This window comes from Elephantulus edwardii, unplaced genomic scaffold (assembly GCF_000299155.1).
Source record: "Elephantulus edwardii isolate Elephantulus edwardi_28Jun2011 unplaced genomic scaffold, EleEdw1.0 scaffold00228, whole genome shotgun sequence".
Lineage (NCBI taxonomy): Eukaryota > Metazoa > Chordata > Mammalia > Macroscelidea > Macroscelididae > Elephantulus > Elephantulus edwardii.
In genome coordinates, this window is record NW_006399978.1 from 633,024 (window position 1) to 659,248 (window position 26,225).

The following is a 26,225-nucleotide window of genomic DNA, read 5'->3' on the forward strand; positions in this document are numbered from 1 at the left end:
CCTGGGCTTGATAAAGAGCAGGTACAGGACAGCACAAGGAGCCAGAAGTACAGGGGGACCTCCCTGCAGGTGAGAAGTGCCCGGGAAGCCTGCCCTCCCTGTCAGAGAACAGACATGCCCATGTCCTCAGTAAGGAGCTCCACCAACCCAGGGCAGACAGCAGGCCAGACATCCCATCTAGTTTCCTCACTCATAAGTCTCTCCCAGTGCCATTTCCCAGAGCTTTAAGGGGGACCTCTGCTCTATCTGAGATGAGACACAGGGCAGAGCTGTTCCAGAAAAAGTTGACCATGTCACATGGGTGAATTTCCAGCCACAGGCACTAGACAAGAACTCAGGAAGGCACCTTCTCCCAACCACAGCCCTTCTCCATCCATGGTGCTGCTGCCGTGGGGTCTCTCTTATACACTTTCATAAGAGGTAGTAACTTACATCAGAGGTACCTGTTACCTGGGCCTGATGAAAGTATAATTCAAAGAGTCCCTAGAGACAGAGAGGATCAATTGGGAGAGAACCAGGCTACCTAGGAGGCTGAACTTCAGCCTTTCCGTTCTTCACCAGTCAGATGGATGATGTCAATAACTAGTCACACCTCACAGGATAAACACAAAGACATGTCCCACTGAGGGAAAGCTGGAGGGAAAAAACCACCAACCTCCACATTGCGTGCATCCTTCACATCATACAGATTCTCAGTTTAACAACCCAAGGGAGATATGCATCCTCCTAACTCCAAGAGGGAGCCCTGGTGGCCGAGCGGTAAGAAACTGCGTTGCGACCACAAAGGTATATCATTCAAACCCACCAGCTGCTCTGCAGGAGAAGGATGAGCAATCAACCTCCCATGCGATTTACTGCCTCTGAAAATCCACTGAAGGGCCAGCTATGGATGGGTTCCAACTTGAAGTTACATTACACAACAACAACTCCAATACAAACATTAAAAGAAAGCAGGCAAACATTACATACACAAATGAGCTCAGTTCCAAGGCTTTAGCCTTTAATTTTCAAGGTAAAAAAAACTGCCTTTCAATACATGGATGGCACAGTGATTAAGCACTTGACTGCTATTCTAAAGCTTAGCATTCAAACCCACCTTCTTGACCGAAAAATGTGGTGAGTTGGCTTCCACATAAGATTTACAGTCATGGATTCTACTCTATCCTAAAGAATCACTGTCAGTCAGAATTGACCCAACAGCTAATGAACAAAGACAAACATCTGATTTAACAGAACTGATGACTGGCATGTAGCAACTGGCTTCCCAACCTGAGCTGCCCGTCCAGGGGCTTCTCTCTCTCTCTGTGGTCCTGACACATTAGCACTCATAACCAGGAACAGTGTAATGCCAGCGGGAGGGGTCCCATCCTGACTGCAGCTCTGAACAAAACAAAAAGTGGTCTGTCTGACAGATACTGCCTCAGATGGAAATAGAGGGATTCTCTTAAATTCCTTGGGGATAGAGGGAGGAAGGGGCTTAAAGAACAGGTGGTATGACACATTACTTAATCATCTAGAAGTCTCTGAAGGCTACTTCACACCAGTTATCCTTCATTGCAGCTAATGCTCAGATAAAAGAAAAGATTCTCTCAAGACCCACTATGGAGCGAAAGGCCTGTGGCAGAGAAACAAGGCAGTTTCAAACAGGAGCCCCAACATGGAAACAGACGCAAGATATAAAGCAGATACTGCAGAAGCAGGTGAGCTGAAGGCTGGGCTGCTTCCATCTGGCTAGTGCTGGTCATGGCTCTCACAGAAATGCAGGGACAAGGCCCCAGCATCTCCATTAATAACCAGCCCAGACACATGAAGCAGTAGCAAGAACAGAGGTGTGAAATAAAGTGATAAACTGGCAGGTCTCTTAACTGAAAGCCACCAGTGCCCCCTTCCTGGATTTGCTATTTCCATGAGAGAGAATCTACACAAAGGCAGTGTGACCCTTATTACCCAGCGCTCAGGCCTCCAGCGTAGCCACTGTGGGAGCCCGAGAGGAGATGACATAACCAGGAGTACACAGGGAGAGGGGCACGTTCTAGTGGATTCCTGTGTCAGTGCCCCTCTTGCTACAGTGTGGCCTGCTACAGACTCCACAGGACTGACGACATCTCCTCTCTCCACAAAGAAAGGCAGCTCAGAGAAAGGCAGCTTCCAACCCCACATGTCATTGGAACAGGAATGAGTTTTCATTTCTTTTTGGAAACTGGTGGACACAGAAAGCTCAGAAGAAAAAATGGATTCTTCAAGGTATCAACAGCGTTCTATCCTGTATGCTGATGAGCAAAATGGCCCAAGAGTACCTAATAGCTAAGGAACATCGCTCCTAATAAACGAGGCGGAGCTCTCCCTTTTAGAGTTGTTAAAACAGCTGATGTTAAGTCAACACTAATCAATGTAGAGTACACATGTCTAAGAGTAGAACTGTGCTTGTACGGTCTGCAGTGCTTGATTTTTCAGAAAGAGACCACTCTAGACCTTTGTTCTGAGGTGCTGGAATAGACACACACTTCCAGCCTTGCAGCAGCTAACCACCTGAGCCATTTTTATGACCCACGAAATCTTTTGGGAGTTTTTTTTTAAATAAATTTATATTTTACATTGATTTGCCTACAAAGCTGTCTGGAGTTATTATGTTGACCTTTACGTACGTCTTCACATGGTTCTATAACACACCAGACATGCCTCTCAACACACACTTCACCAAGGGCAAAAAACCCCACTCAACTACGGCCTCTCATGCAAGCCCACATGGAGTTTCGATTGATTGAAGACTCACAGGAAATAAGAAAATCAGTGCTGACATTGGAAGTTTCCATCTGTGTCTCTTTAGCATAAGTGCTTTGAAGCAAATAAGCAGAAGGAAATGTTAAAGGTGATGTCTGTTTATTAAAACAATCTTAAGTTCCTTTTAAAGAGTCAACAGTTTCTATCAAGTTATCAACAGGTGTCCCTGCATGGTGCATAGTTAAGCCTCAGACTTCTAACTGAAAGGTCTGTAGTTGGACCCCACACAGAGACCCCTCAGAAGACAAGCCTGGCAACCCGCCTCAAAAAAATCCCAGCCACTGAGAACCCTCTGGAGCAGCCCCGCTCTGACACTGAGGGAATTGCTGCAAATCAAAATCAAGTCGACAACAACTAAGAACAACATCAAAGAACCAAAATTGGATAAAGTCGGAGAGAAGGGCGAAGTCACAGTCATATGTGGAAGTGTCCCCTCACCTGTCCTGCAGTTGTGGAATTCCAGCGCACTCTCGATGCGGAAGGCCTTCTCGCAGGTACCACAGCGGTATCTGTACTCACTGTCCACCTGGTTTCAAACAGGGAGCACGGTTAGCAGGAGCTCACGTGGAACCACATCAGGATGGGAAATGTGTGCACATGGATTACTGCTCTAGCATTTTCAGAAACCTGTGTATTTGAAAACTCTTCCTCTACTAGCGAGCTCTGGGGACACAGTTCTTAGAGACCTGCTAATCCAAAGGCAGTACCTTTCTGGAGGTTCAAATCCACCACAGCCTTGGAAGCCAGCTTGGAGGCTCAGCTCTGGATCGATTTTGACTTGAAGGCAATGAGGATTTTTTTAGTTTCTCTACTAGTTTTCTATTCTGTTTAGGAGCGCAGTGGCTTACTCACTCTTTCCTTCCAATGGTCCTATAATAAGACCCTGCATTCAGTTTACTATACTCCAAAGGCCAACCTCCTGCTCTCCCAGACCCCACCCCCTGCCCTTGTCAGCACTGTAGCACGCAGGTATGGATGTGGCCAAGTGCAGACCCTGCTAAAGTCCCAGGAGACACACAACCCTAATGGCCGCTCAACCCGCACACTCATGCCCTCTCTTCCCAACACCATTATTCAGACTCAGTCACCTACTTCTTCTACAAAACTGTGAGGGGGCCCTGAGGTCATTTCCACCCACCTCATTCCTGCTGTGCTTGTAAGAAACATGTTGCTTTAGACTCTCCTTTCGGCTGAACAATTTTGCACATTCCTCACATTTAAACAGCTTGTCACCTAAGGAATCAACCAATAGAGAGCTGATTCACCACTCGAAGCATTTATTTTAAAAAATGGGATTCCATTGCCCCCATCACCTCCCTCCCTGCCTCTATAATACTGGTGTGTTTTGGTTTGGATTGGTTATATTTCAACAAGGTCTACTAAGCCCTCTCTCCCTCCACGTTGGAAGTAACTCATCTTGGGAGGGAACCACCGCCCATCTCTCCCACAGCTGCAGACCTGGCACCTGCACAGTGCACAGCAGGGGCACCTGTGATGGAAGGACGGCCACGCACTGTCCCTCCCCAGCCACGTTCCACGCACACTCACCGTGCGAGCGCACGTGCCGGCTCAGGTTGCTGCTGTTCTGGAAGATCTTGCTGCAGATGTTGCACTGGTAGACCCGCTTGTGCTCACCCAGCTGCTTGATGAGCTTCCGCCGGATGCCGTGCCTGCTCGAGAGAATCAAGCTCCTCTTGAGGGTGATGGTGCTGTGTGGGTGATGCGTGAACCTGCCAGGTGAGACGCCCAAGCTGGTTAAAGGTGGGAGAGAGACAGGGTTCTGAAGAATATCAAAGTGCGAGGCTGGAATTGCTTTAAAGAGAACCTCCTTCCCGTCCTACAATGTACGGACCGATAGTCTGTTCTCGAGGAAGACAGGATCGGCTTCGGCATCAATCTGGGCGGAGTACTCGCACCCCTTAGATGTTTCAGCTGCAAACACCACAACACTTGGTGCAAGTTATGACTCAACTCCAGTAAATATGAATGTGTTCTGCTGAGCTCACTTGTTTCGATATTCTATTCTATTTCATAGTCTCCCTCCCTTGATTTGAAACATTCCCTCTCCATATCAAATGTGCTTTTGACAAAAAGCCACCTGCAATCCTCCAGGCAGTAAAAAAAGAGTATAAATCAGCAATGTTATTTTGTGATGTTAATTGGGTCTTTGTTTTCAGCGCTTCCACAAGTTCATCAGCCACATGTCAAGTCAGCCTCCAATGTATGCCGACTGCATGGATGTCTGAGGAGACTGTGCTCTGCGGGGTTTTTAATGGCTGGTTTTTTGGAAGTAGATCCCCAACAAGCATTTCTTCTGAGGCACCTATGGGTCCACTAAACCTTTCAATATGTACCCAGACAAAAAGAAATTTAATTTGGGGTAAAAAAAGGAACTAATATTAATAAAGAAAATATTTTCCTTGTTTAGAAACATAAAATAAAGCAAAACCAAGAGCAAAGTGTTAAGTTACTAGAATTTAAAGGCAGCACTGTTTACTAGGTGGCTTTACTAAGGATTCTAGATATTTCTGCTGCTTCCCATACTTAAGCGTTCAGACACAGAAATGCAGGCAATCCCCTGTTATCAGGTACTGTCCGTGAAAAACAGCTTCCCTCTCCCCAGCAAGGCAGCTGCCTACGAGCTTTCTGTCAACCAAGCAGACTACATGCTGTGGTGGCACTTACTTGGGAATGGAGCCACTGTCACTGGTGGTGGTGGCCAGCTTCCCCAGCACCAGCTCCATGATGCGTTCATCTGGGGCTGCATTCACGGGCTCATCTGGGGGGACTTCGGTGACAATTTCTGCCACATGCTCTGTGAAAGGTTAGTGTGACGGGTTATCATAAGGACAGAGAACAGACATACAGAGCTAAGAAGACCGGGACAAAGGAAGCGCCCAAACCAAAGGCCCAGACTAACTCCTGTCAAGGTGTGGAGACCCAACACATGTCAGAGCAGAGCTGTACTGTACAGGCTTGCAGAGCCCAAGTCTTTGGAAGTGGATCACCGGGCTGATCTTTCAAGGTAACTCTGGGTGAATTTGAACCTCTGGGCTCAGTAGGCAAGTGTATTAATGGTTTGTGCCATCTAAGGATTTCAAGGAAACTACAGCCAGGCCAAAGTTTTAGTAACTAATTTGTAAGGAGGAGAAGGAAAAAAAATTTCAGCTAGTATCATTTTAGACGGGAGTTTTGGTGGCCTAATCATTTTAGAATTCACACATTAACCCATTCCTATAGAAAGGCAAAATTTTATTCTTATATCAAACCTAAAGTTATAATTTGTGATTGTTTTCTTAAACAGCAGTCATAACATTAAATTCTCTCTGCGTACCCTCCAAAAGTATTCTGGGTATACAGAATTTTCAGAGGGTCAGCTATGGGTTGCTTCTGACTCAAGAGTACACAACAACAAACAACAACACAGTGGATATATTAGTTCTGCTACAGATGTAGAAATATTAACTACAAATGCTCTCTTGCATATGTTATAATGGGAGAGAACCTATCTACAAGAGTCAAATATCAATCCATCATGTGGAAGGGACGGAGACCTGACAGTTTAAACACATTAAATGTGGAGAAAAAATACAACTATGGTAGCTATTATGGTATTATGATAATGGTTACCCATGATGGACTGTGTTTGGTGGAGTTCCCCGATTAAAACAAGCTTGGAAGCAGGAGTGGCATCCACTTCTGAAATAGCTTGCCTCCAGGAACTCTATGAACTTGGAGAGAGGATGAAAGTTATACAAGTATTCAGGTCTTTTGTTCAGAGGGTCGCTATGAGTTGTCTACTACTCGACGGCACTTAACAACAACATGGTAACTATTAAAGGAGCCTGAGCAAAGTAGTCCTCAGGAAGCTGTACTGTAACTCACAGGCAAAGCCTCTCCAGCAGTTTGATTCCCACTGGAGGCTCCAGGAAAAGGACAGGCTGTTTCCTCCTGTGCAAGTTACAGTTTCAGAAACCAGCTGTAGGGTTAGCTAAGAGCTGGCTCTGACTTGACAGCAAAATATGAGATAGTTGTAACTGGCTTCTAAGACACTTCATCTATTAACTATCTTCCTAACATAAGCAATAATTAGTGAAACAGTCATTTAACAAGCTTCCTGTTGCCCTCTCACCTTCTGCTAGCTAATTATACAGAAGCACTAACATTGTCCAGGAAAGTTAAACCACTCCTCCTCCCCATTTCCTAAATGGCGCACACACTGGGAGATGGCAGCATGCCCAGAATAGGAAAGGATCAAGATCAGAAGATGAGAAGCCTCTTCTGAATTTCCTTTTTAAATTCTGAGAAATACATAGGAATTTCTTTCTCGTTTTCATAAAGAAAATCCTGCGATATGGCAGATAACAGATAGAAAAACTGCCTGATGGTCAATAAAGAGGTTGTGAAAGGACAGGATGCAGACATCAGGCCTGGTCCTATAGATGGGGCTAGTGCGTGCAGGCAGCACTGATGAGGAAGGCTGAGAGAGGACCAAGCAAGAAGGCCCAGCGGGGGCTCACACTCAACTGAGGACAGTACACATTCAAGGGTTCAATGTAGGCCTACACCTGGAAACAATCCAAATATCCATCCACAGGTAGGACAGTCACACCGTGGAAGGGTGTTAGGCCATGGTGGGACAGTCACTCTGCGCTGGTAAAATCATACAGTGCTGGGATATTTACACTTCACGGGGACCATCACATGATGGTCACATATTCACGCAATGGAACACTTGCTGCAGTTGTTAGGTGCCCTGTGTCACCTTAAGTGGTGGTGAGCCCTTGTGCATCATCCCCACAGCTGTTGTGACGTTTGAGCCTATTACGGCAACCACCGGCAATCACTGTGTTGGGTCATCTCCTGCAGAGTGTTCCTCTTCTCTACTTGACTAAGCATCATGTCCTTCTCCTGAAACTGGCCCCTCCTTATGTGGTTGTTGTTCTGTGCCATCGAGGCGCTTGCAACTCATAGTGACTCTATGTACAACAGCTCTGAACCCTGTTCTATCATGTTAATCTCACCATCTCATCTTCTAAAATGCAGCCTGGCTGTACCTTCTCCAAGACTGATTTGTTCATTTTTCTGTCCATCAATGCTCTATTTATTTAATATTCTTCACCAACACAATTCAAATGAACTGCTTTGTATGCTTCATGATTTATTCATTACAAATATCTTCTTGAAAAACACACAAAATGCTTCTTTATGCATTGACTTCACCTGATGGATAGCACAGGAATCAGACTGTGGAAAGAATCGTTGGAGCAGCATAATATCAGCAGTCAAAATTAGGCCAGTTGCTGACTGTGGAAGATCTTCAATTGCTTATGTGCAATTTCAAATTGAAGCTGAAGAAAATGAAAACTAGTCTACAGGAACCAAAATGCAACTTTGAGTCTGTCCCACCTGAATTTAAAAATCATCTCCAGAATAGGCTTGAGGCACCAGATGAGTTATGGGATGATATCAATTATATCATCCATGAAGAGAGCAAAAGATCATTGTAAAGACAGAGTAGGAAGAAAAGACAAAAATGGATCTCAGAAGAGACTCTGAAAATTGCACTAAAGTGATAAGAAGCCAGACCCAAAGAGGATAAATGCCAAAATGAAAGAAATGAACAGAAGATTTCAAAGGCAGCTTGAGAAAACATTCTCAAGATGAAAGAACTAAAAGTTCAATGCAAGCTTCAAGTTACAATACTAAGAGATGCTAGGGGCAAATAGTGAATGACGGAAGGAAAACACAGAGTCACTGTATCAAAAAGAACTGTCTGACACCAAAGATGAGCCAATCTTAATGACAGGAGAAATTCAAGATGTCTTGAAGGCATATGGAAAAAGTTAAGTCTCTGGAAATCAATGGAATACAAATTGACATGTCTCAACTAACGGACGCAGTCCTGGTTGCACTCACCAGTCTATGTCAGGAAATCTGGAGGACAGCTACCTGGCTGACTAACTGAAAAAGATCCATATTTATTCCCATTCGCAAGAAAGGTGATTCAACAGTATGTGGAAATTATCAAACAATTTCATTAATATCACATGTAAGCAAAATAGTGCTGAAGATCATAAAAAAACATGTTGAACAGTACACAAAGAACTGTTAAAAGTTTAAGTTGGGTTTACCAGAGATATGATTAATGTCAGAAGAATCCTGGCCAAAAGTAGAGAATACCAGAAGAATGTCTATTTGTGTTTTATTGGCTATGCAATGGCATTTGACTGTGTGGGTCATAAAAAATTATGGCTATCATTAAGAAGGCTTGGAATCCAAAAACAATTGCATTCATGTAAAAGCTATACTTATACCAAGAAGATGTGATCTGAACAGAACAAGGGAGTGTGGTTAAAAATCGGAAAAGGGTATGTCAACTCATATTAATTCATGTATGCTGAGCAAATACTTTGTGAAGCTGGACACTATGAAGAGGAATGGAATCAGCGTTGGAGGAAGACTCATTAACAACCTGCAATATGCAGATGACATAACCTTGCCTACTGAACGTGAGGAGGACTTGAAATACTTACTGAAGAGGATCAAAGACTATAGCCTTCAATATGGATTGCACCTCAATATCAAGAAAACAAAAATCTTCACCACTGGACTGGTAAGCATCATATTAATAGATGGAGAAAAGGTTGAAATTGCCAGTGATCTCATTTTACTTCAGTCCACAATCAAATCTCTTGGTACCAGTAGTCAGATCAGAAGACATACTGCATAGGTTAAGTCTGCTGTCAGAGACCGCTCCTAAAATACTGAGGAGCAACAATATGAGTTTAAAGACTAAGGTGGGCCTGATTCAGGCCATGGTTTTTTAAAACTTGCTATGCATTTGAAATCTGGACAATGAATAAGAATGATAGAAGAACTGATGTCTTTGATTTGTGGTGTTGGAGAAAAGCCCTGAATATCTCATGGACTGCCAAGAAAACATACATCTTGGAAAAACTGCAGCCAGAGTAGTCCTTAGATGCAAGGATGGTGAAACTTTCTCTCATGTATTTTGAGCTTATTGCCAGGAGAGGCTACTCCTTGAAAAGAGATACTATGCTTGGAAAAGCAAAGGGTCAGGGCAAGAGGGGAAGACACTCAAAGAGATGGACTGACACAGTGACTGCAGCAGTGGACTTGATGGCATAGGACAGGGCAGGGTTCAGATCTGTTGTTCATTGGGTCTCAATAAATCATTCTCAACACTGATGGCACCAAACAACAACAGCAACACTTCTCTTCAGTCTTCCTTTTACACTGTCCAGTTTTTGCATGCACAGGAAACAAGAGAAAGTACCCATGGCCTGGCTCAGGCATACCTTTAGTCATCCAAGTGACATCTTTGGAAGATTGTAAAGAAGTCTGTGGCAAAGAGACCTTCCAGGGGAATTGATTGTTTATCCAAGGAGAATAAAATCCTTGACATCTTTTATTTCTTCATCATTTACCACGACACTGCTTACGGGGCCAGTTTTCAGGAGTTTCCTTTCCTTCATGTACTAGCGTAAGCCACACTAAAGACTGTGGTCTTTGATCCTCAACAGTAAATGCTTCAAACTGTCTTCACTTTGACTATGTGAAGTTGTGTCATCTGCATATCTCAGGCTGTCATCAAACCTTCTTCTGAATCCCAATCAGAAATTCCTTTTTATATCATCCAGCTTTTCACACTATTTGTTCAGTGAACAGAATGAATAACAAATGTGAAATAATACAACGCCGTCACACTTCTTTCCTGATTTTCACTCACACAGTCGCCCCTTGTTCCACGCACAGGTTCCACATGAAAAGGATGGAACACTGCTTAGCAGGGTGACTCTGAATACAACACAGTGAAACTCACAAGTGTGATTCTGTGAGCAAGAAACTGGTCACAAATAAGCTCACTTATATGAAATTCTGGAAGAGGCAAATGTAGTTCCTGATGACAAGGAATTTTAAAAAGCAGTTGGCTGGGTAATGGGGTGTGAGAAACCTATCTCTGAAAACGGCCCCTCTGGTGGAAGGAATGTTCTCTATCCTGATTGGGAGCTGCTGTAGGCGTAGGGATACAGCTGTCAGAGTCTACAACCTGCTCACACTTTACAGCAACAGTACACTTCACTATAAAAGAGCTGATTTAGAGAAAGAAGGAACCTTCCACGTGACCTCCTGATGCCGAGTTTTCTCAGACTTCAAGGTAAGATGGTCTATGGGTCCCTCTAAAACCTCCCAGATCTCAAAACCCAGGAAGGGGCTGTCCCTTCGGGTACTCGCTTCCAGGAACTGTCTCCCTCACCTGAGGGGTCCTTGTCTTCCACAATGACTAGAGGCTGCTCCGGTCTGGACACTTTGGGCTTTCTTCCCCTTCGAGGCTTTTTCTTCTGCTCTTTGGTGGTGCTGACACTCTGGAGACCTGTGGGTGGCTCTGCTCGGGGCACCTCTGGTTCTTTCTCGGGAGTTCCTTCGCTCTGGCTGGTGGCAGGGACACCTTTGGCTTGTTCCAAGTGAGTCAACAGGTGCTCTGCAGAGAGACCCAATAGTCAGAAGAGAGCGAGGAAAGAGAAACAGGGACGCATGTTGGCATGCTTCCTCCTCCCTCTCCCAACACCATGGGTATGGGGTTTTGGTTTTGCATTTTGTAATAGTGTGTTATTTACACAGATAAATAAACTTTATTTCCACCGACTAAGACATGATTAATTACTTTGAAAAGTAGGTTAGAAGGTAAAAAAAGAGGCAGAGTAGGCTTACCATGAACAGTTCTGTAAAAAATAAAAAGTATAGATAATATATGCAAGAGTGGACAAAACTCCAGGTGCTGCATAAACGCAAAAAAAAATGTACTTTGCTTTACTTTCAAAGGAAGAAAGGCAGAGGTGTCACAAGAAAAGATAATTGGAAGAAACACAAGGAACAAGTGGGCAGGGCTGGGGCACACAGAGAACAGAGCATCTCCCCAGATGAGGCAGGGAGATGAGCTCAGACAAGCAGGATCACAGCACCAGTGAGACAAGGAAGGAGGTGACCCCTGAGGCAAGCGACAGCTAAAGCCCTTGCATGACAGATGGTGTCCTTGTACAAATTTGAGGCAATGTTGATGCTTCTCACTGAAAAATCTCAACTGATTCAATACAGGCCCTAAAGACTAAATAGCAGTAGTTCTTCATTGGTTCAGTATTAAGAGACACTGTGCTGAGTTTGCGCCCCAAGGAACAGGATGGATGTAGGAAGACAAAAAGAAATCTTAAAAGCAACTTCAGCACAATGTGATACATGTATAAAAGGCACTGTGACAGTTCATGCCAAATAGCAGAACATGCTAACAATGGCCTCACCTAGTGGAAAACACTTGGAAAGAAGAGATAAAAGAGAATTCCCTTTAAAAAAAAATAACACTACTGGGCTTGAAGGAAAGAAAAACGAGATCACTTGAGGAAAGACTTGCAAGAGAAAAACAAAACCAAAGAATGAAAGTTTGCCTTTTGCTTTTCAAGGAGAGGAGCGAACTGGGAGTGGGGGAGAGAAAAGTGCAACAATGAATGAATGGAATTACAAAAATCTCTGTAGATGTTCATTGAAATCATTAATAATAATAATAATAGTAACAATACATTTAAAAATACAGACCCTGAGGTGCCCAGGGACTTGGGCTTGCGCTTCTCATGCAGGTGTGGCAGACATGGACGTGGGTCTACAAGCCACGCTGCTCACATAAAGGAGACCTCTGGAAGGACTCCTCTGGAGTCCACTGAGCCAGGGCACAGGGAGAAAGCTGATCTCTGCTCAGATGGCAGAAAAGGAAGGTTGGGGGGGATCAAGTGGGGGCCTCTAGAAAATGAAGCTCTGATTTAGACCCACATGTTGGTGCAGAGTACATATGTATACTACCCAAGACAAGGGAAAAAAATTCTAGTAAAAGTTTTAGATTTATGAAGCCCAGTGGGGAGGAGAGGGGAGCTGGATGTAACTGAAGAAAAGCACTCCAAAATAATACTTTCACAGTCCTGATGGAAATAGCACAAGCATCCATGAAAGGATGAATGGCTCAACTATGGCACATACAAACAACAGAATACTAGACAACATTAAATAACTTGGGAAATTCCATATAACATGGATGAACCTGGAGGATATTACAGTAAGCAAATGAAACATAAAAGGACAATCATACTGCATTAATCCATTTCTATGAAAAAGTTAAGGAAAAATACACAAAGTTAAACGTTATTTGATGATCACCGGAGATGGAGGGTGAAGGGAAGAACAAGCAGTTAGTTAAGAGACACAGACTAAGTTGGCTGAAAGGAAAGGCTATCTAAAAGGAGTGAGCAGCATAGTTTTACTAAAGCAAAGGAAGACCCAAAGGGCGAGGCAAGAGTTATAGACAACAGCACCACAACAAGATAAAGGTAAACACCTGAAAAAATGGGCAGAGGCTATGAACAGACACGTCACCAAAGAAGACATTCAGATGGCAAAAAAACACATGAAGAATATTCAAAATTCCTAGCTTTACGAGAAAAACAAATCAAAACAACTATGAGATATCATCACACCCTAGACAGAATAGCAAAATTTAACAGAACAGCACCAAATGTTGGTGAGATTGTGGAGAAACTGGAACCCTTATTCACTGTTGGTGGGAGTGTAAAATGGTGCAACCACTGTGGAAGGCAGTATGGTGCTTTCTCAAAAAGTTGCTAATAGAGATACCATTTGACCCAGCAATTTCACTACTGGGAATATAACCCAAAGAGACCGTAACTGACATCCAAGCAGATATATGCACACCTATGTTTATCACGGCTTTGTTCATGATAGCAAGGAGTTGGAAACAACCTAAATGTCCATCAACAAACGAATGGATAGAGAAGCTGTGGTATATTCACACAATGGAATACTACAATGCATTGAAAAACAAGGAACTCATGAAGTATCATTATACACAATGGGTGACCCTAGAGGACATTATGCTGAGTGAAATATCTCAGTCACAAAAGAACAAATATTGCATAGTTCCACTGTTGTAAAATGGGACTGACATCAGGGTTGGGGGGAGACTGAGAAGGATGGGTTCAATAATGCATACTGCACTGAAACAGATGAGGGAGAGAACTGTTTAAAAGAGATATATGATTAGGTATTCTGTCATGACAGGAATCCAGAACGATGGCTGCAGAGTGGAGTGGACTTGGGGTGGGGGGGAGACTATATAACAATGAAAGAATTTTTTTTTCCCAAAGAGAAATGCACATGAAACTGAAGGGTTAATACATAGATCCTGTATTAATTAATGTTATAAAACATAATCTGTACCAATGTTTGAATGAAAAACCAGTTTGCTTTGTAAGGTTTACTTCAATCACAATTATGAAAGGGAAAAAAAAATACATTTGCTGAGCCATAAAAAAAAAGTTATAGACAACAATAAGTTCTTGTTGTTGTTGTTATGTGCTGTTGAGTCCCTTGCGACTCATAGCGACCCTATGTACAACAGCCCTAAACCCTGATCTATCCTGTGCCAATCACACTGCCTCCAACACACCCATCTCGATTACTCCAGTCCCTGAATCAGTCCACCTCATAGAGGGTCTTCCCTTCTTGCGCCGTCCCTCTCCAAGGACCTTATAACATGTCCAAAGTATGTCAGACGAAGCCCCAGAATCCTTGCCTCCAAGGAGCAGCCTGGTTTAACCCTCTCCAGGATGAATCTGCTTGTTTTCTTGGCAATCCACGGTACATTCAACACTCTTCTCCAGCACCACAGCTCAAAGGCATGAATTCTCCTTCTAGCCTCCCTAGTTATTGTGCAACTCTCTGATGCATAACAAGTGATTGCAAAGACCATAGAATGTATCAGACACACCTTAGTCTCCAGAGTGACACCATTGTTCTTCAGTACCATGGAGAGGTCCCCAACAGCAGACTTTCCCATCGCAATATGTTTTTTTTTATTTCCTGGCTACTGGTGCCAAGAGTGTTGACCGTGGAGCCAAGCAGACTAAAGTTGTTAACAATCTCAATCTCTTCATCATCCATCCTGATGCTGCCAATTGGTCTAGTGGTGAGAATCTTTGTCTTCTTGACATTGAGCTTCAATCCATATTGGAGGCTGCAGTCCTTGACCCTCTGCAGCAAGCGCTTCAGGTCCTCCTCAGTTTCGGCAAGTAGGGTTGTGTCATCTGCATAACGCAGATTGTTAATAGATCTTCCACCAGTCCCGACGCCACACTTCTCCTCATAGAGCCCAGCCTCTCAGATAATCTGTTTTGCATACAGGTTAAAAAGGCATGGAGATAGGACACATCCCTGGCATACGCCTTTCCCAATTTTGAACCATGCAGTGTTTCCTTGCTCTGTTTTGCAGACTGCCTCTTAGTCCAAGTATAGGTTAGAAATAAAAAATAAAAATACACTATAAGCCCTTTTCAAATACTTGTATTTCTCTCTACTCTCTCCAATGTTTTTATATTACAATTTGGGGGTAAATCAACAATCAGTGTTTATACAATTATGACAAAAATGTATTCCTAGCTGAGTTATTTGTATTTAAGGTTTTTTACATAGAATGTTTCATTTTTTCTGGAGTTCATTATCACCTTATTTTCATTTTCCCTGTGTATATATCACTAATTCATCCCACAACTCTCTGCCACAAGTTTAACTCCTTTCACTACAGACATGTTGGTTAATCTGCTTCTTTTTGTCTTTTCCTTTTTCTTTTTTCAGACTCATTCTTCCTGATGCTCATTATACAGTTCTAATCTGAACCAGTTATCCTATAGAACTAATCCAACAGAACTGTTGCTTTCTTCATGGATGATATCCTTGATGTATACCAAAACTCATCTGGTCTTCTATTATTGATGTTCAATGCCTCAAATCTATTTTTGAGATGATTTTTAAATTCAGGTGAGATAGAGTCAAGGTCATATTTTGGTTCTGTAGTCTTGTCTTCATTTTCTTCAGCTCCAATTTGACCTTGCACAAAAGTACTTGATGTTTCAGTCAGCACCTAGCCTGACTTTCACTGCTGATATTATGCTTCTCCAATGACATTTCCACAGATGTAGTGGTCAATCTGACTCTTAGGCAGTGAGGTCCATGTATATAGGCCTTGTTTATATATATTATAAAGTGTAAGTAGCAATGAATAAATAGCTGATTGTGTAAAATTAAATCATTCAATCTCCAGACTTACTTCTGTCACCACGATTGTAATTTCCATTACCAGTCCTTTCTTTTGTTTCCAACTTTGGCATTCCAGTTACCAATTACTAATGCAATTTCATACTGCAAGTTGGTAGAATCCCTCAGTTTCCTCGTATTTTGCTTTAGTTGTTGGTACATATATTTGAATACTAGTTGTATTTAGTGGGTCTCCCATGTATGTATATGGATAATATCCTCTGTGTCCTACCACTTACAGCATTGTATTTTAGGACAGATCTTGAAATGGTCTTTTACACAATGAAAGCAACACCATGCTTCTTCAGTTTTTTGCTCCTGGTTTAATATCATATGATTGTCTGATTTAAAGTGACCAGCACCAATCCATCTCAGCTCACTAATGCCTAGAATGTTGATCACTATGTGTTCTATTTCATTGTAGACAACTTCTAGTTTTCCTAGATTCAGACTTTGTATATTCCATGTTCCAATTATTATTGGCTGTTTACAATGAATTTTTTTTCATTTCGAGTGACTTCTAACCTGGGCTCTTCTTCAAGTACTATGCCTAACCTCATTTCTCTATTGTTCATTGGGTTTTCAAAGGTCTGTTATTTCAGAAGTGGGTGGCTAATCCTGCTTCCCAGTCTGTCTTAATTTCAGAGCTCCAATGAAACCTGTCCATGGAGAGTGACCCTGGGGCAACTGAAACACCAGGTCACTTCAGTACAGCAGACATACAGACAAGTGCTTTACTTAATAGGTGCAAAAAATAAACAAGCAAGCATATATCCACCTAAGTTACAAAATAAGTAGGAACAGGCAAATAATGCCCCAACATAACAAACTAGCAGTTATTGTCTTTGATGGATCCTCTTTCTGTATCCTACATTGAGTGGTCTTTAGCCAGGTTTTCTGGTTGCTCAGTACTGTAAAACATCTTTCTGATCTTCTTGCTAATACCCCAAGAAACCTTACTTCCCAGCCTGAGCTGTGCCTTAATTGCAGGCCTGAGATACAGACTCTCCAAGCACTAGGATGAATGAGGGACCATTCTAGACACATTTTGTCATAAATTGTTGTAATTCTGGACACTTTTTGTGGTAATTAGTGGGCTCATTTTGTGGTAATTAGAGGAGACATCTGGTTTTCAGAGGCTGCATGAGTGTGGCATTCATAGTCAGCAACAGTGCCATGAGCTGCAGTATCTCCACCGTGTACTTCTGACTGGAACTGTCCAGCCCGTAATTTCATGTCTTCCCTGACTTGATTCTCTGGCCTTTCCTAGAGCTTTAATTGGTTATATTTGTTCTCTTTAACATGTTCCTTTTCTACCAAACTATCCAGTGTGAATTAGATTGTTTTTAGTGAAAAAGTCAGTGGATAAACCTACCTTCTTTCTTGATTAAAAACAAAACAACATACAAACAAACAGAAAACCTTGATGGAGTTCCTAAACGGTGTAGACAATTACTGAACTCAGCAATTACTGAATTCAAAAGTTGGAGGTTCAAGTCCATCCAGAAGTACCTTGGAAGAAGTCTGGTAATCTACTTTCAAAAATTCAGATACTGAAAACTAAGGAGCACAGTTCTATCATGACATGAGGGGTCATCAAAAGTCAGAACAGACTGGATGACAACTGATGACTTTTCTTTCTTGACAGTGCCCATCTTTTCAGAAGCCTCTTCTTTCAGTATCTTCTTGAGAAAAACAACCCTGAGGTCACAGTTTTGAGAAGCCTGGAAACATCTTTTGCCTGCTTTCACTTGAATAATAACTTGCCTGAGAGGCATTTTCACTTGGGGTTGATCTATATAATGTCACTCCACTTCATAATGTTTGTAAAATAAACTATGGGCTTTCTGTTTGGTTGGATTTCCTGGCCCCCAATCTGAAGTTTTTCTTCTCTTTAATCCTAATACTACATTTTATGATGATGTGGGTCATTTTCATTCAACAAGTTTTGGTCATTTGTTGGGTGCTTCCAATCTGGAAACCCATATTCCACAAGCCTGGGGCATTCTGTTGCTTATTTCCTCCTTTTCATTTTCTCCATCCGCTCTAGAACTAATCTTGGCCATATGCTCTTTCTGGGCCAATTCTTCAGGCTTTTCTCTAGTATCTGTAGCATTTTCTTTCTTCACAATTCTGGAAGTTTGCCTCAATCTTATCTAGGACTCAGGCATCAAACTTCATCCTTCTAGCTTGACCTTAATTTTCAATTATTGTTGTGTGTCCAGATACTTTCTGTTTTTTAAAAACAGTAACATGTTCTTATTTCAAAGATGTAATATCTTTTTTTTTTTGAAGGAGGAGTGGCATCCACTTCCATAACAGCTTGCCTCCAGAAACCTGGAGAGAGGATGAAAGGCAACCAAGCATCGAGGACTCTCCTTCATAGGGTTACTATGAGTCGCCTGCGACTCGACAGCACTTAACAACAACAACAACATCTTTTTTTTTTAATCTTCAACAAGATTTTATTTGCATGTGACACAAATGCTTGGTAATTTCTATATAAATAATTTTTTATTGTGATTTTAACGAAAGTTTACAGAATCTTGGATTTCCATTCATTCACTGATGCACATTTTCCTCCCTACTCACTCCCCAGTTTGCTTTTCTCCTAAAAAATCCATTTGAGGGAGCTCTGGTGGCCTAGTGGCAAGAAGCTGCACTGCAATCCCAGAGGTACACAGTTCAAATCCACCAGATGCTCTGCTGGAGAAGGAAGGACAATCTCCTCCTGTACCAATCAGATCAGATTTGACAGTACATGCACACAAAATAATAAAATAAAATTTTAGAAAAAAATCCTACCTACCCCAGTCCATTTTGCTATACATCTCTCATTCTGGACTGCTGTCATGCAAATAATACTCAATCTTATATTCCTTTTAAACAGTTCTTTCCATGATCTGTTTCAACGCAGTGTTCATTATTTATCCCCTCTTAGTTTATCCCCAACCTGCATGTCAGTACTGTTTTACAACAGTGGCACTATGCAGTATTTGTCCTTTTGTGACTCAGATATTTCATTCAGCATAATGTCCTCCAGGTCATCCATTTTGTATAACATTTTATGAGTTCCTTGTTTTTCAGTGTTGCATAGTATTCCATTGTGTGAATATACCAGGGCTTCTCTATCCATTCATTTGTTGATGGGCATCTGGGTTGCTTCCATCTTATTGCTATTATGAACAACACAGCAATAAACATCAGTGTGCATATATCTGCTTGGGTGGCAGTTCTGATTTCTTTAGAGTATATTTCCAGTAGTGGAATTGCTGGGTCAAATGGTATTTCAATATCCAACTTTCTGAGAAAGCAACATACTGCCTTCCAGAGTGGTTGCACCATTTTACACGAACACTGACAGTGAATAAGGAAGGGTTCCAATTTCTCAACAACCTTGCCAAAATCTGTTGTTTGCTGCTCTGTTGAAATTTGGTATTGTTACTGGGGTAAAATGATATCTCACCCTAGGAGTAAAACCAAGGGCTATAAACTTCATCAGAGAGAAGCTTGGAAGAACTCTAGAAGCCCTACTCCACAACATGAACAGTCTTTCAAGCATCCATAAAAACCTACAACCAAGGGAGAATAAAATAGATGAATGGGACCTTCTAAGAATCAAATCCCTATACACATCAAAAAACTTCTCCAACAGGGTTAAAAGGAAAGCCACAGACTGGGAAAAATTATTTGGTAATGACATATCAGATAAGAAACTTATATCTAAAAATTTATCAAATACTCCAGCACCTTAAAAAGATAAACAACCCAGTCACAAAATGGGCTCAGGATATGAACAAACACTTCACTGAAGAAGATATTCAGATGGCGAACAAGCACATGAAGAAATGTTCAAAATCCCTAGCTCTAAGAAAGATGCAAATCAAGAATGTAATATCTTCTCAAAATGGAGTGAGAGTGCTCTTTAGAAGCAAAGATGCTAAGACTTGGTCTCATATTTTCTGGGCATGTTACCAGGAGGGGGACAATACCTAGATAAGGGCATTGACGTAGAGGGTTGGCAAAAGAGAGGAAGATTCTCAACAGAACTGATTCATGCAGTGACTCCAACAACAGCGTTGAGCATGGCAGAGACTGTGAGGATGCCGTAGGATAGGGCAACATTTTAATCTGTTATGCATAAGTTGCTTTGTTTTTGTTGCTGTTATGTGGTGTTGAGTCTACTCCAATTCACAGCAACTCCATGTACAAGAGCTCTAAACCCTCCTCTATCATGAGCCAATTTCATTATCTCTGACACACCTACCCCTATTACTGAGTCAATCCATCTCATCCAGGATCCTCCTCTCTTGTACTGTCCCTCCACTCTCCCAAGTATGATGCCCCTCTCCAAGGATGGTCCCTTGTTGCAACATGTTCAAAGTATATCAGACAGAGCTTCAAAATCTTGCTTCCAAGGAGCAGTCTGGTTTCACCCTCTCCAGGACAGAACTGTTTGTTCTCTTAGCAGTCCATGGTATATTCAATACTCTTCTTCAGCATCATAGTTCAAAAGCATAAATTCTTCTTCTATCATCCTTAGTCATTGTCCAACTCTAAGATGCACAGCAAGTAAATGAGAAGATCACAGCCGAGATGAAGCACACCTTAGTCTCCAGACTGACATCATTGCTCTTCAGTACTGGAGAGGTCCCTATGAGTTTGAGTAAATTTGACAGCACATAACATTAACAATCTAAATATCATACTTTCATATTTGGTTTCTATGTTTCTCCTCTACCTAAATTTACCATGCTTTCTCAATGCAAATTTTTTCCTCATTGTTGTAGTTCCTGGTTGTGTTGGTCTCTCTCATATGAGAGAACTTATTTCTTGCAGTGCTACTGATCCTGTGTAGAACAACATTCACACTAAAGGTTTCACCAGGCGCCAAGGTACTTCCCTGCTGGATGATGTGAGGGTGAGTGGTTTTTATTGATAGTCCCCAGCCTGCTGTACTCCTTAGTCTTTTCTCTTAGACTGATCAGTTTATCCAAAGAAATTCCACAGTCTCTCCCAGAATTATAAATCTGGCTCCTGTTGTGGAAGGAAATCAGGAGAAGGGGGACTTAAGGGCTCCACATTTTAGAATTCCTTAGGTCCTGGTTCCTCCTGGTGTCCCTTGCCTGGTGTCCATCATGAGTCTGTTAATTGTTTTAGTGGATGAGCCCAGAGTCTGCTGGGCTGAAAGAGGAGATATATAATTGAGAAGAACAGGCCAGGGAACCCAGCGGTCTACTGCCTCCTGGCACTCTGCAGCAGAAACTGACTTGCTTCTTGGATTTCTTCATCCCTGGTTTCAACTCCTCTTCAGTACTCAGTGAGAGGCTCTGGTGGCCGATCCACGGTGAGTTACACCACTAACCCAAAGCTTGTGCCTCTCGGAAGGTTTGAATCACAAGTAACGTGGAGGGAGAAAGATGGACAATCTTCTCCTGTGTGATTTACAGCCTCAGAAACCAGTTAAAGGTCAGCTATGAGTTGGTTCCAACTTAACTACAAGTTTTAGAGCATGACTACTTAGTAGTTATCCTTTGTCCAAGTCTTTTCCAATGTCCAAGGCTGCCTGCTGTTCTGTGCATCCCCATTCTTATGTTATTGGCATTTTAGCAGATTTGCTATTGTTGTTTTAGTGGCATTCCAGAAAGGCATTAAGGTCTATGCACATACTTGATGCCCATGTTCTAACCAGAAGCCCCTCATCTGGGACTTCTGAGGGAGATTTATGAGGAGGCCTCCCCAAGGGGAGAAGAGGGCATTGCCCTGAGGGATGAGAAAGTAGTATCTCCCGTGTTCTTGTGCTCTGAAGGGTGCAACAAGCTTCATCTTCTCATGCTCTCGTTTTTTAAAATGGTTTTGTCTTTCAAATTTTAAACCTTTGCCTGAGTCAATCTCTAGTTGCCTGAAGTTGAGCATCTTCTAACTCCAAAATATAAAGTATAATAAATGAAGCATAAAAAAGAAACTAATCTGTTATTGTAAAATATTCCATATTTAAAGCAGTGATATGGAAGTAAGCGGGCCTTTAAAAAGCACATAAGTGGCAAGTTTGATCCTGATACTATAAAACCAAGTCTTCTTGAATCAGGCAAATCTCTCACATACTGCCTCAAAAAAGGCAATTTCAGACATAGCCAGACTAGTGTTTTCCTCATACTGCTTTTATTCTGAAGAATGAAAGGAAGAGGGTAACATAATGATCACACTCATTTCACCCCACTTCCTATTAAAACAATGTAATATTGACAAAGCGAACTATTTTCTGAAACCTCACTCCAAGCAGCTTTGGGGCTGCCTCGAAGCCAGTTAGCTGACCACACACACACACACACACACACGGGGTCCACAGGACAATCACCCAGATCCTGCTCTTGCATTCCTCCTCTTCTGCCCAGTTTTGCCCCCCATTCCTCTGCTCCTTGACCATCGGATTATGACACAATTCCCAGATAGAGGCTGGCAGCGAGCTGCTGGCACCACACAATGGAGTCTACCTCCCACTGGGGCAAAAGTAGGGCTCTAGATTCCAGTGTGTAACTAGCTGTGTGACTGTGGGCGGTCAGTGACTAGCTCTCACCTCAGTCTACTGTGAGAGTAACAGTGGTATCAAAGGGGTATTTTGTAAACAGGCTAAATGACTACACGTATGTGCTGAGAACAGATTCCAGCAATGAGTCAGTCTCTGTGAGCATCAACCTCTAATACAAGAAGTGTCAGAACGAACTGCCTTTCTGGAATGACTAGAAATGACCTTCTGCTAATGTGAAGAAAATGCTGCTTCTTCACTTGAAACACTTATCTCTAGTCACTAGGGGAAGAGTGTAAAAAGGAACAGAAAACCTTTCTTCTCTGTGGTTCTAGGTCTCGTGAAATGGCCTTTCCTGGGCCACCCCTCTATCTGGACCTCATGTGCTTCTAGGAACCTGTCTGATCTCAAACACCATGCTCCTAGAGAACCTGGCAGCCGCTGTGCTATTTATGTACAGGTGATAAATAGGAGACATTTCTCGCCAGGCTAAGGACAAATTCTATGTCAGCAAATGTATCACAGCCAGGACTGATAGGACATCCTGTGAATTTGAGCCGGAGCTGGAATCAGATGCTTGCTGGCAGCTGTCTCAAAGCTTTTGAACAGTCTGCTCTGGAACTATGACTTCACATTAACCGTCCTGTTGTTAAAATTTGCCTGGCCTGGAAAAACATTTTTATAGGTTCCTGAAGATTCCAGTAGCCAACCTGATGATGAACTTGAAGCTGGGCCCTGCATCTCTAGCTGAACGCCCTCTGTAGGAGTCTCTTGTGAATGGCTTCAAACAAAGAAAATGGATTCTTTTACAACACAGGAGTCATGGAGTCACAAGTCAAGGTGTCATCAGGGTCATACTCTCTTTGAGGTTACAGAAAAAGACTGTCCTTGTCTGTCTTCTCTTTGGCTGGCTCCCAGCATTCCCTGGTGTGTGGCAGCATCTCTCATTCCTGCATCAATGACCACATGATCATCTTCTCTGCATGCCTACTTTCTTCTTATAAGAAAAACTGGATGAAATATGTTCACGGCATTGAAGTCTATGGGGGAGAGAATAGCCTAAAAGTATTATATTTTAGGGCATTATTTTTATCGTAGGAGTATGCAATGAGGGTTGCAGAGTGGATTATATTTGGGGGTAGGGGGTGGGGTTTGGGAAGGTGCGGGGGGGATTGTGTACCAATGAGGGAGTTTTTCTTTTGCTTTTCAAGGAGAGGAGCAAACGGGGGGGGGAGGTTTGTGCGGGGAGAAGGGTACAACAATGAATGAATGGAATTCCAAAATCTCTGTAGATGTTCATTGAAATGAAAAATAAACAACCTAAATTTAAAAAAAAAAAAAGAAACCAGTCACTAAATTTAAGACTCTACTCTAATTCAGTATTAACTCATCTTAACTAATTACATTTGTGCAGACTTTATTTCAAAACAAAGTCATTCTGAGGTTCTAGGTAGTGCCACACCCCCACAACTGCACCAACTGAATTACCATTTGAAGCTCAGCACGTGCTACACACTCTGAAAGGCCACAAGCTGTACTGAAATATGATGTCTCCCATGTTTTATTTTACTAAGGTCATTACCATGTATCAGCTGTGTAACAGGAAGGGAAAAACATCACTCCACAAGAAAATGACACAGTAAGTGACCAGGGCTTTGCATAACTTGATGGTTAATTCGGGTTCTTCCCAAACACCTTAAATCAAATCAATAAAAATGTGCTGCTGATTAAGAAACCGTGGGCTGAAGTCAGAATATGTGGGAGGAAGAGTCAAGCACAGAAGAAAAAAAGGAGAAGGGAAAAAAAGGCAAAAGATGCAAACCAGGCTATGCTGTGGTTGGCTCCTTATGTCTGTCTGCAAACCCTCATTTCATGCCCAGGGCACCTTGTCTAGCTGGTCAGCTCTGAGCCAGGGGTATAAAGGAGAGGAGAGGGACCTGCCACTCCAGAGGTAGGAAAAGCTACTTACCCTGTAAAGGCTGGTTCTGGTGACTAATCAGGCAATAGGGTGGAGGTTGGGCAAAGCTCAAAAGGGCACGGTGACCTTGAGTGTTACCCTCCTCCAAAGGGGGCCACGCCACAGAGACTATGGAAGTCAGTGCGAGCCCAAGCAGAGCATTGTATAAAATCAAGCTTGCCAGCCTGATCACACTCCCCATTACCGTTGAGGAGCTGCAGTTCCAGGAATGTGGCGGTGCACACTTTGCACACCCACTGGCTGGGCTCAGCTTCCACTGGCGCGCTGCTCTCCGGGGTGCCTGCAGCTTCAAAGACAAGGAGGAGAAAATGGGGATCACAAGAAGCTCACCTCTCCACACAGCCCCAGCACAGTGGATCACGCGTCTGTAAGAGCACGCAACTGGGAAGAGCTGGTGCTCACGAGCACTTCCACCGCTGTCTGTCAGTTCGCTGCACTGAGGTGGCTTGTGTGTTGCAGTGATGGTGGAAGCTACAGCACTGGTGTTTCCAATGCCAGCAGGAGCAGCCACGCTGGGCAAGTTTCAGCAGAGCTTGTAGACAACACAGGCTAGGAAAGGAAGACCTAGAAATCTACTTCCAAAAATTAGCCAGTGAAAACCCTATGCATTACAACAGAACTGCCCGATACAGTACTGGAAGATGAAACCTCAGGTGAAAAGATGCTCAAAATCCACAGTGGTCCCCACAGAGAACTTGGACATGCTAACATGGTACAGGAGCGGGCAACCCTCTTTTATGCTGTGCATGAGGTTCTTATGGGTTGGAACTAACTCAATGGCAGCTAGCAACAGCAACCACAGTATAAGCACTTGGAACATTCTAGGCACCACTGTGGGGAGTCTGAGATGAGTCTACTCACTCCATCTCATAACTATCCTCATTTTATAGATAAGAAAACTAAGCTCACAGAAGAATACCAATCACACCTGTGGCTGAGCCAGTGTGGTCTGCCTCCGCATCTGACCTCTGTAGTCAGTCTCAGAATTACTGCCAGCTCTCAGAAAACATCAGTGGGGCCAATTGGATGCACCTTTCACATGACTTAAAGGTGAAAAAATGTACCCTAAAGAACAAAATTTAATTCCACAATCTCTTATTGGCTCTAAATAATTGAAAGTAGATTAAAAACAGGCAGCCAGAGGGGACCCTGGCAAGGCTTCAGCTCAGCCCAGAACTATTCTGAAGAACTTTCTAGAAGGACAGGCAAGCTCTATGTCTGTGCTCTTCAGGAGAGCAGCTAGGTGCCACCATGGCTAACGGATGCTTGATGATGCTGGTCTGCCCATGAAAGTTGAGTTTTTAATTTTATTTCCTTTGTATTTGGATTAAAAAATGTAAGTAAGACATGCCATCCCAAACAGTGCTGCTACAGAACTCTTCACGACTCTCTGTCTCCAGCACATCAGAGTCAGGAGATAGAGCCATTCAAGTGAAAAGATGCTGAAGATAACTGAAAAATGGCTGAAGCAGTAAGTCAACAGAGAACTTCCAGAACTGCAGGCCAAATACAGAAGTAAATGTGGAATGAGGCACATCACTGCTGACTTCAGATGGATCTTGGCTGAAAGTAGAGAATACCAGAGAGACACTCATCTGTGTTTTATTAACTATGCAATGACTTTCAAATTAGGGAATCATAACAAATCATGGATATGTTAAAAATAGTGTGGTGGGTACGGGAGCAGCTGCCTCTGACTTCTACTAACTTCACAAGGAGGAAGAATTCCTCTCAGCAACACAATTTCCTAAGAGACCAGACAAGCCT

The 26,225-nt window shown here is 42.7% G+C and overlaps 1 protein-coding gene across 2 annotated transcripts in view; it reads right to left on the reverse strand.

Annotated features, from left to right (window-relative positions):
- The window catches only part of PRDM15 (PR domain containing 15), a 137,736-nt gene that overhangs the window by 46,117 nt on the left and 65,394 nt on the right, over nt 1-26,225 (reverse strand). The window contains exons 6-12 of one of the 2 annotated variants that reach the window (XM_006898385.1): nt 24,643-24,744; nt 11,063-11,287; nt 5,467-5,596; nt 4,330-4,511; nt 3,920-4,014; nt 3,194-3,307; nt 1,851-1,889 (exon numbers count right to left, since the gene is read on the reverse strand). In XM_006898385.1, the coding sequence (XP_006898447.1) occupies nt 1,851-1,889; nt 3,194-3,307; nt 3,920-4,014; nt 4,330-4,511; nt 5,467-5,596; nt 11,063-11,287; nt 24,643-24,744 (887 nt within the window). The remainder of the gene's footprint in view (nt 1-1,850; nt 1,890-3,193; nt 3,308-3,919; nt 4,015-4,329; nt 4,512-5,466; nt 5,597-11,062; nt 11,288-24,642; nt 24,745-26,225) is intronic. The other variant, XM_006898386.1, reaches the window with a different exon arrangement.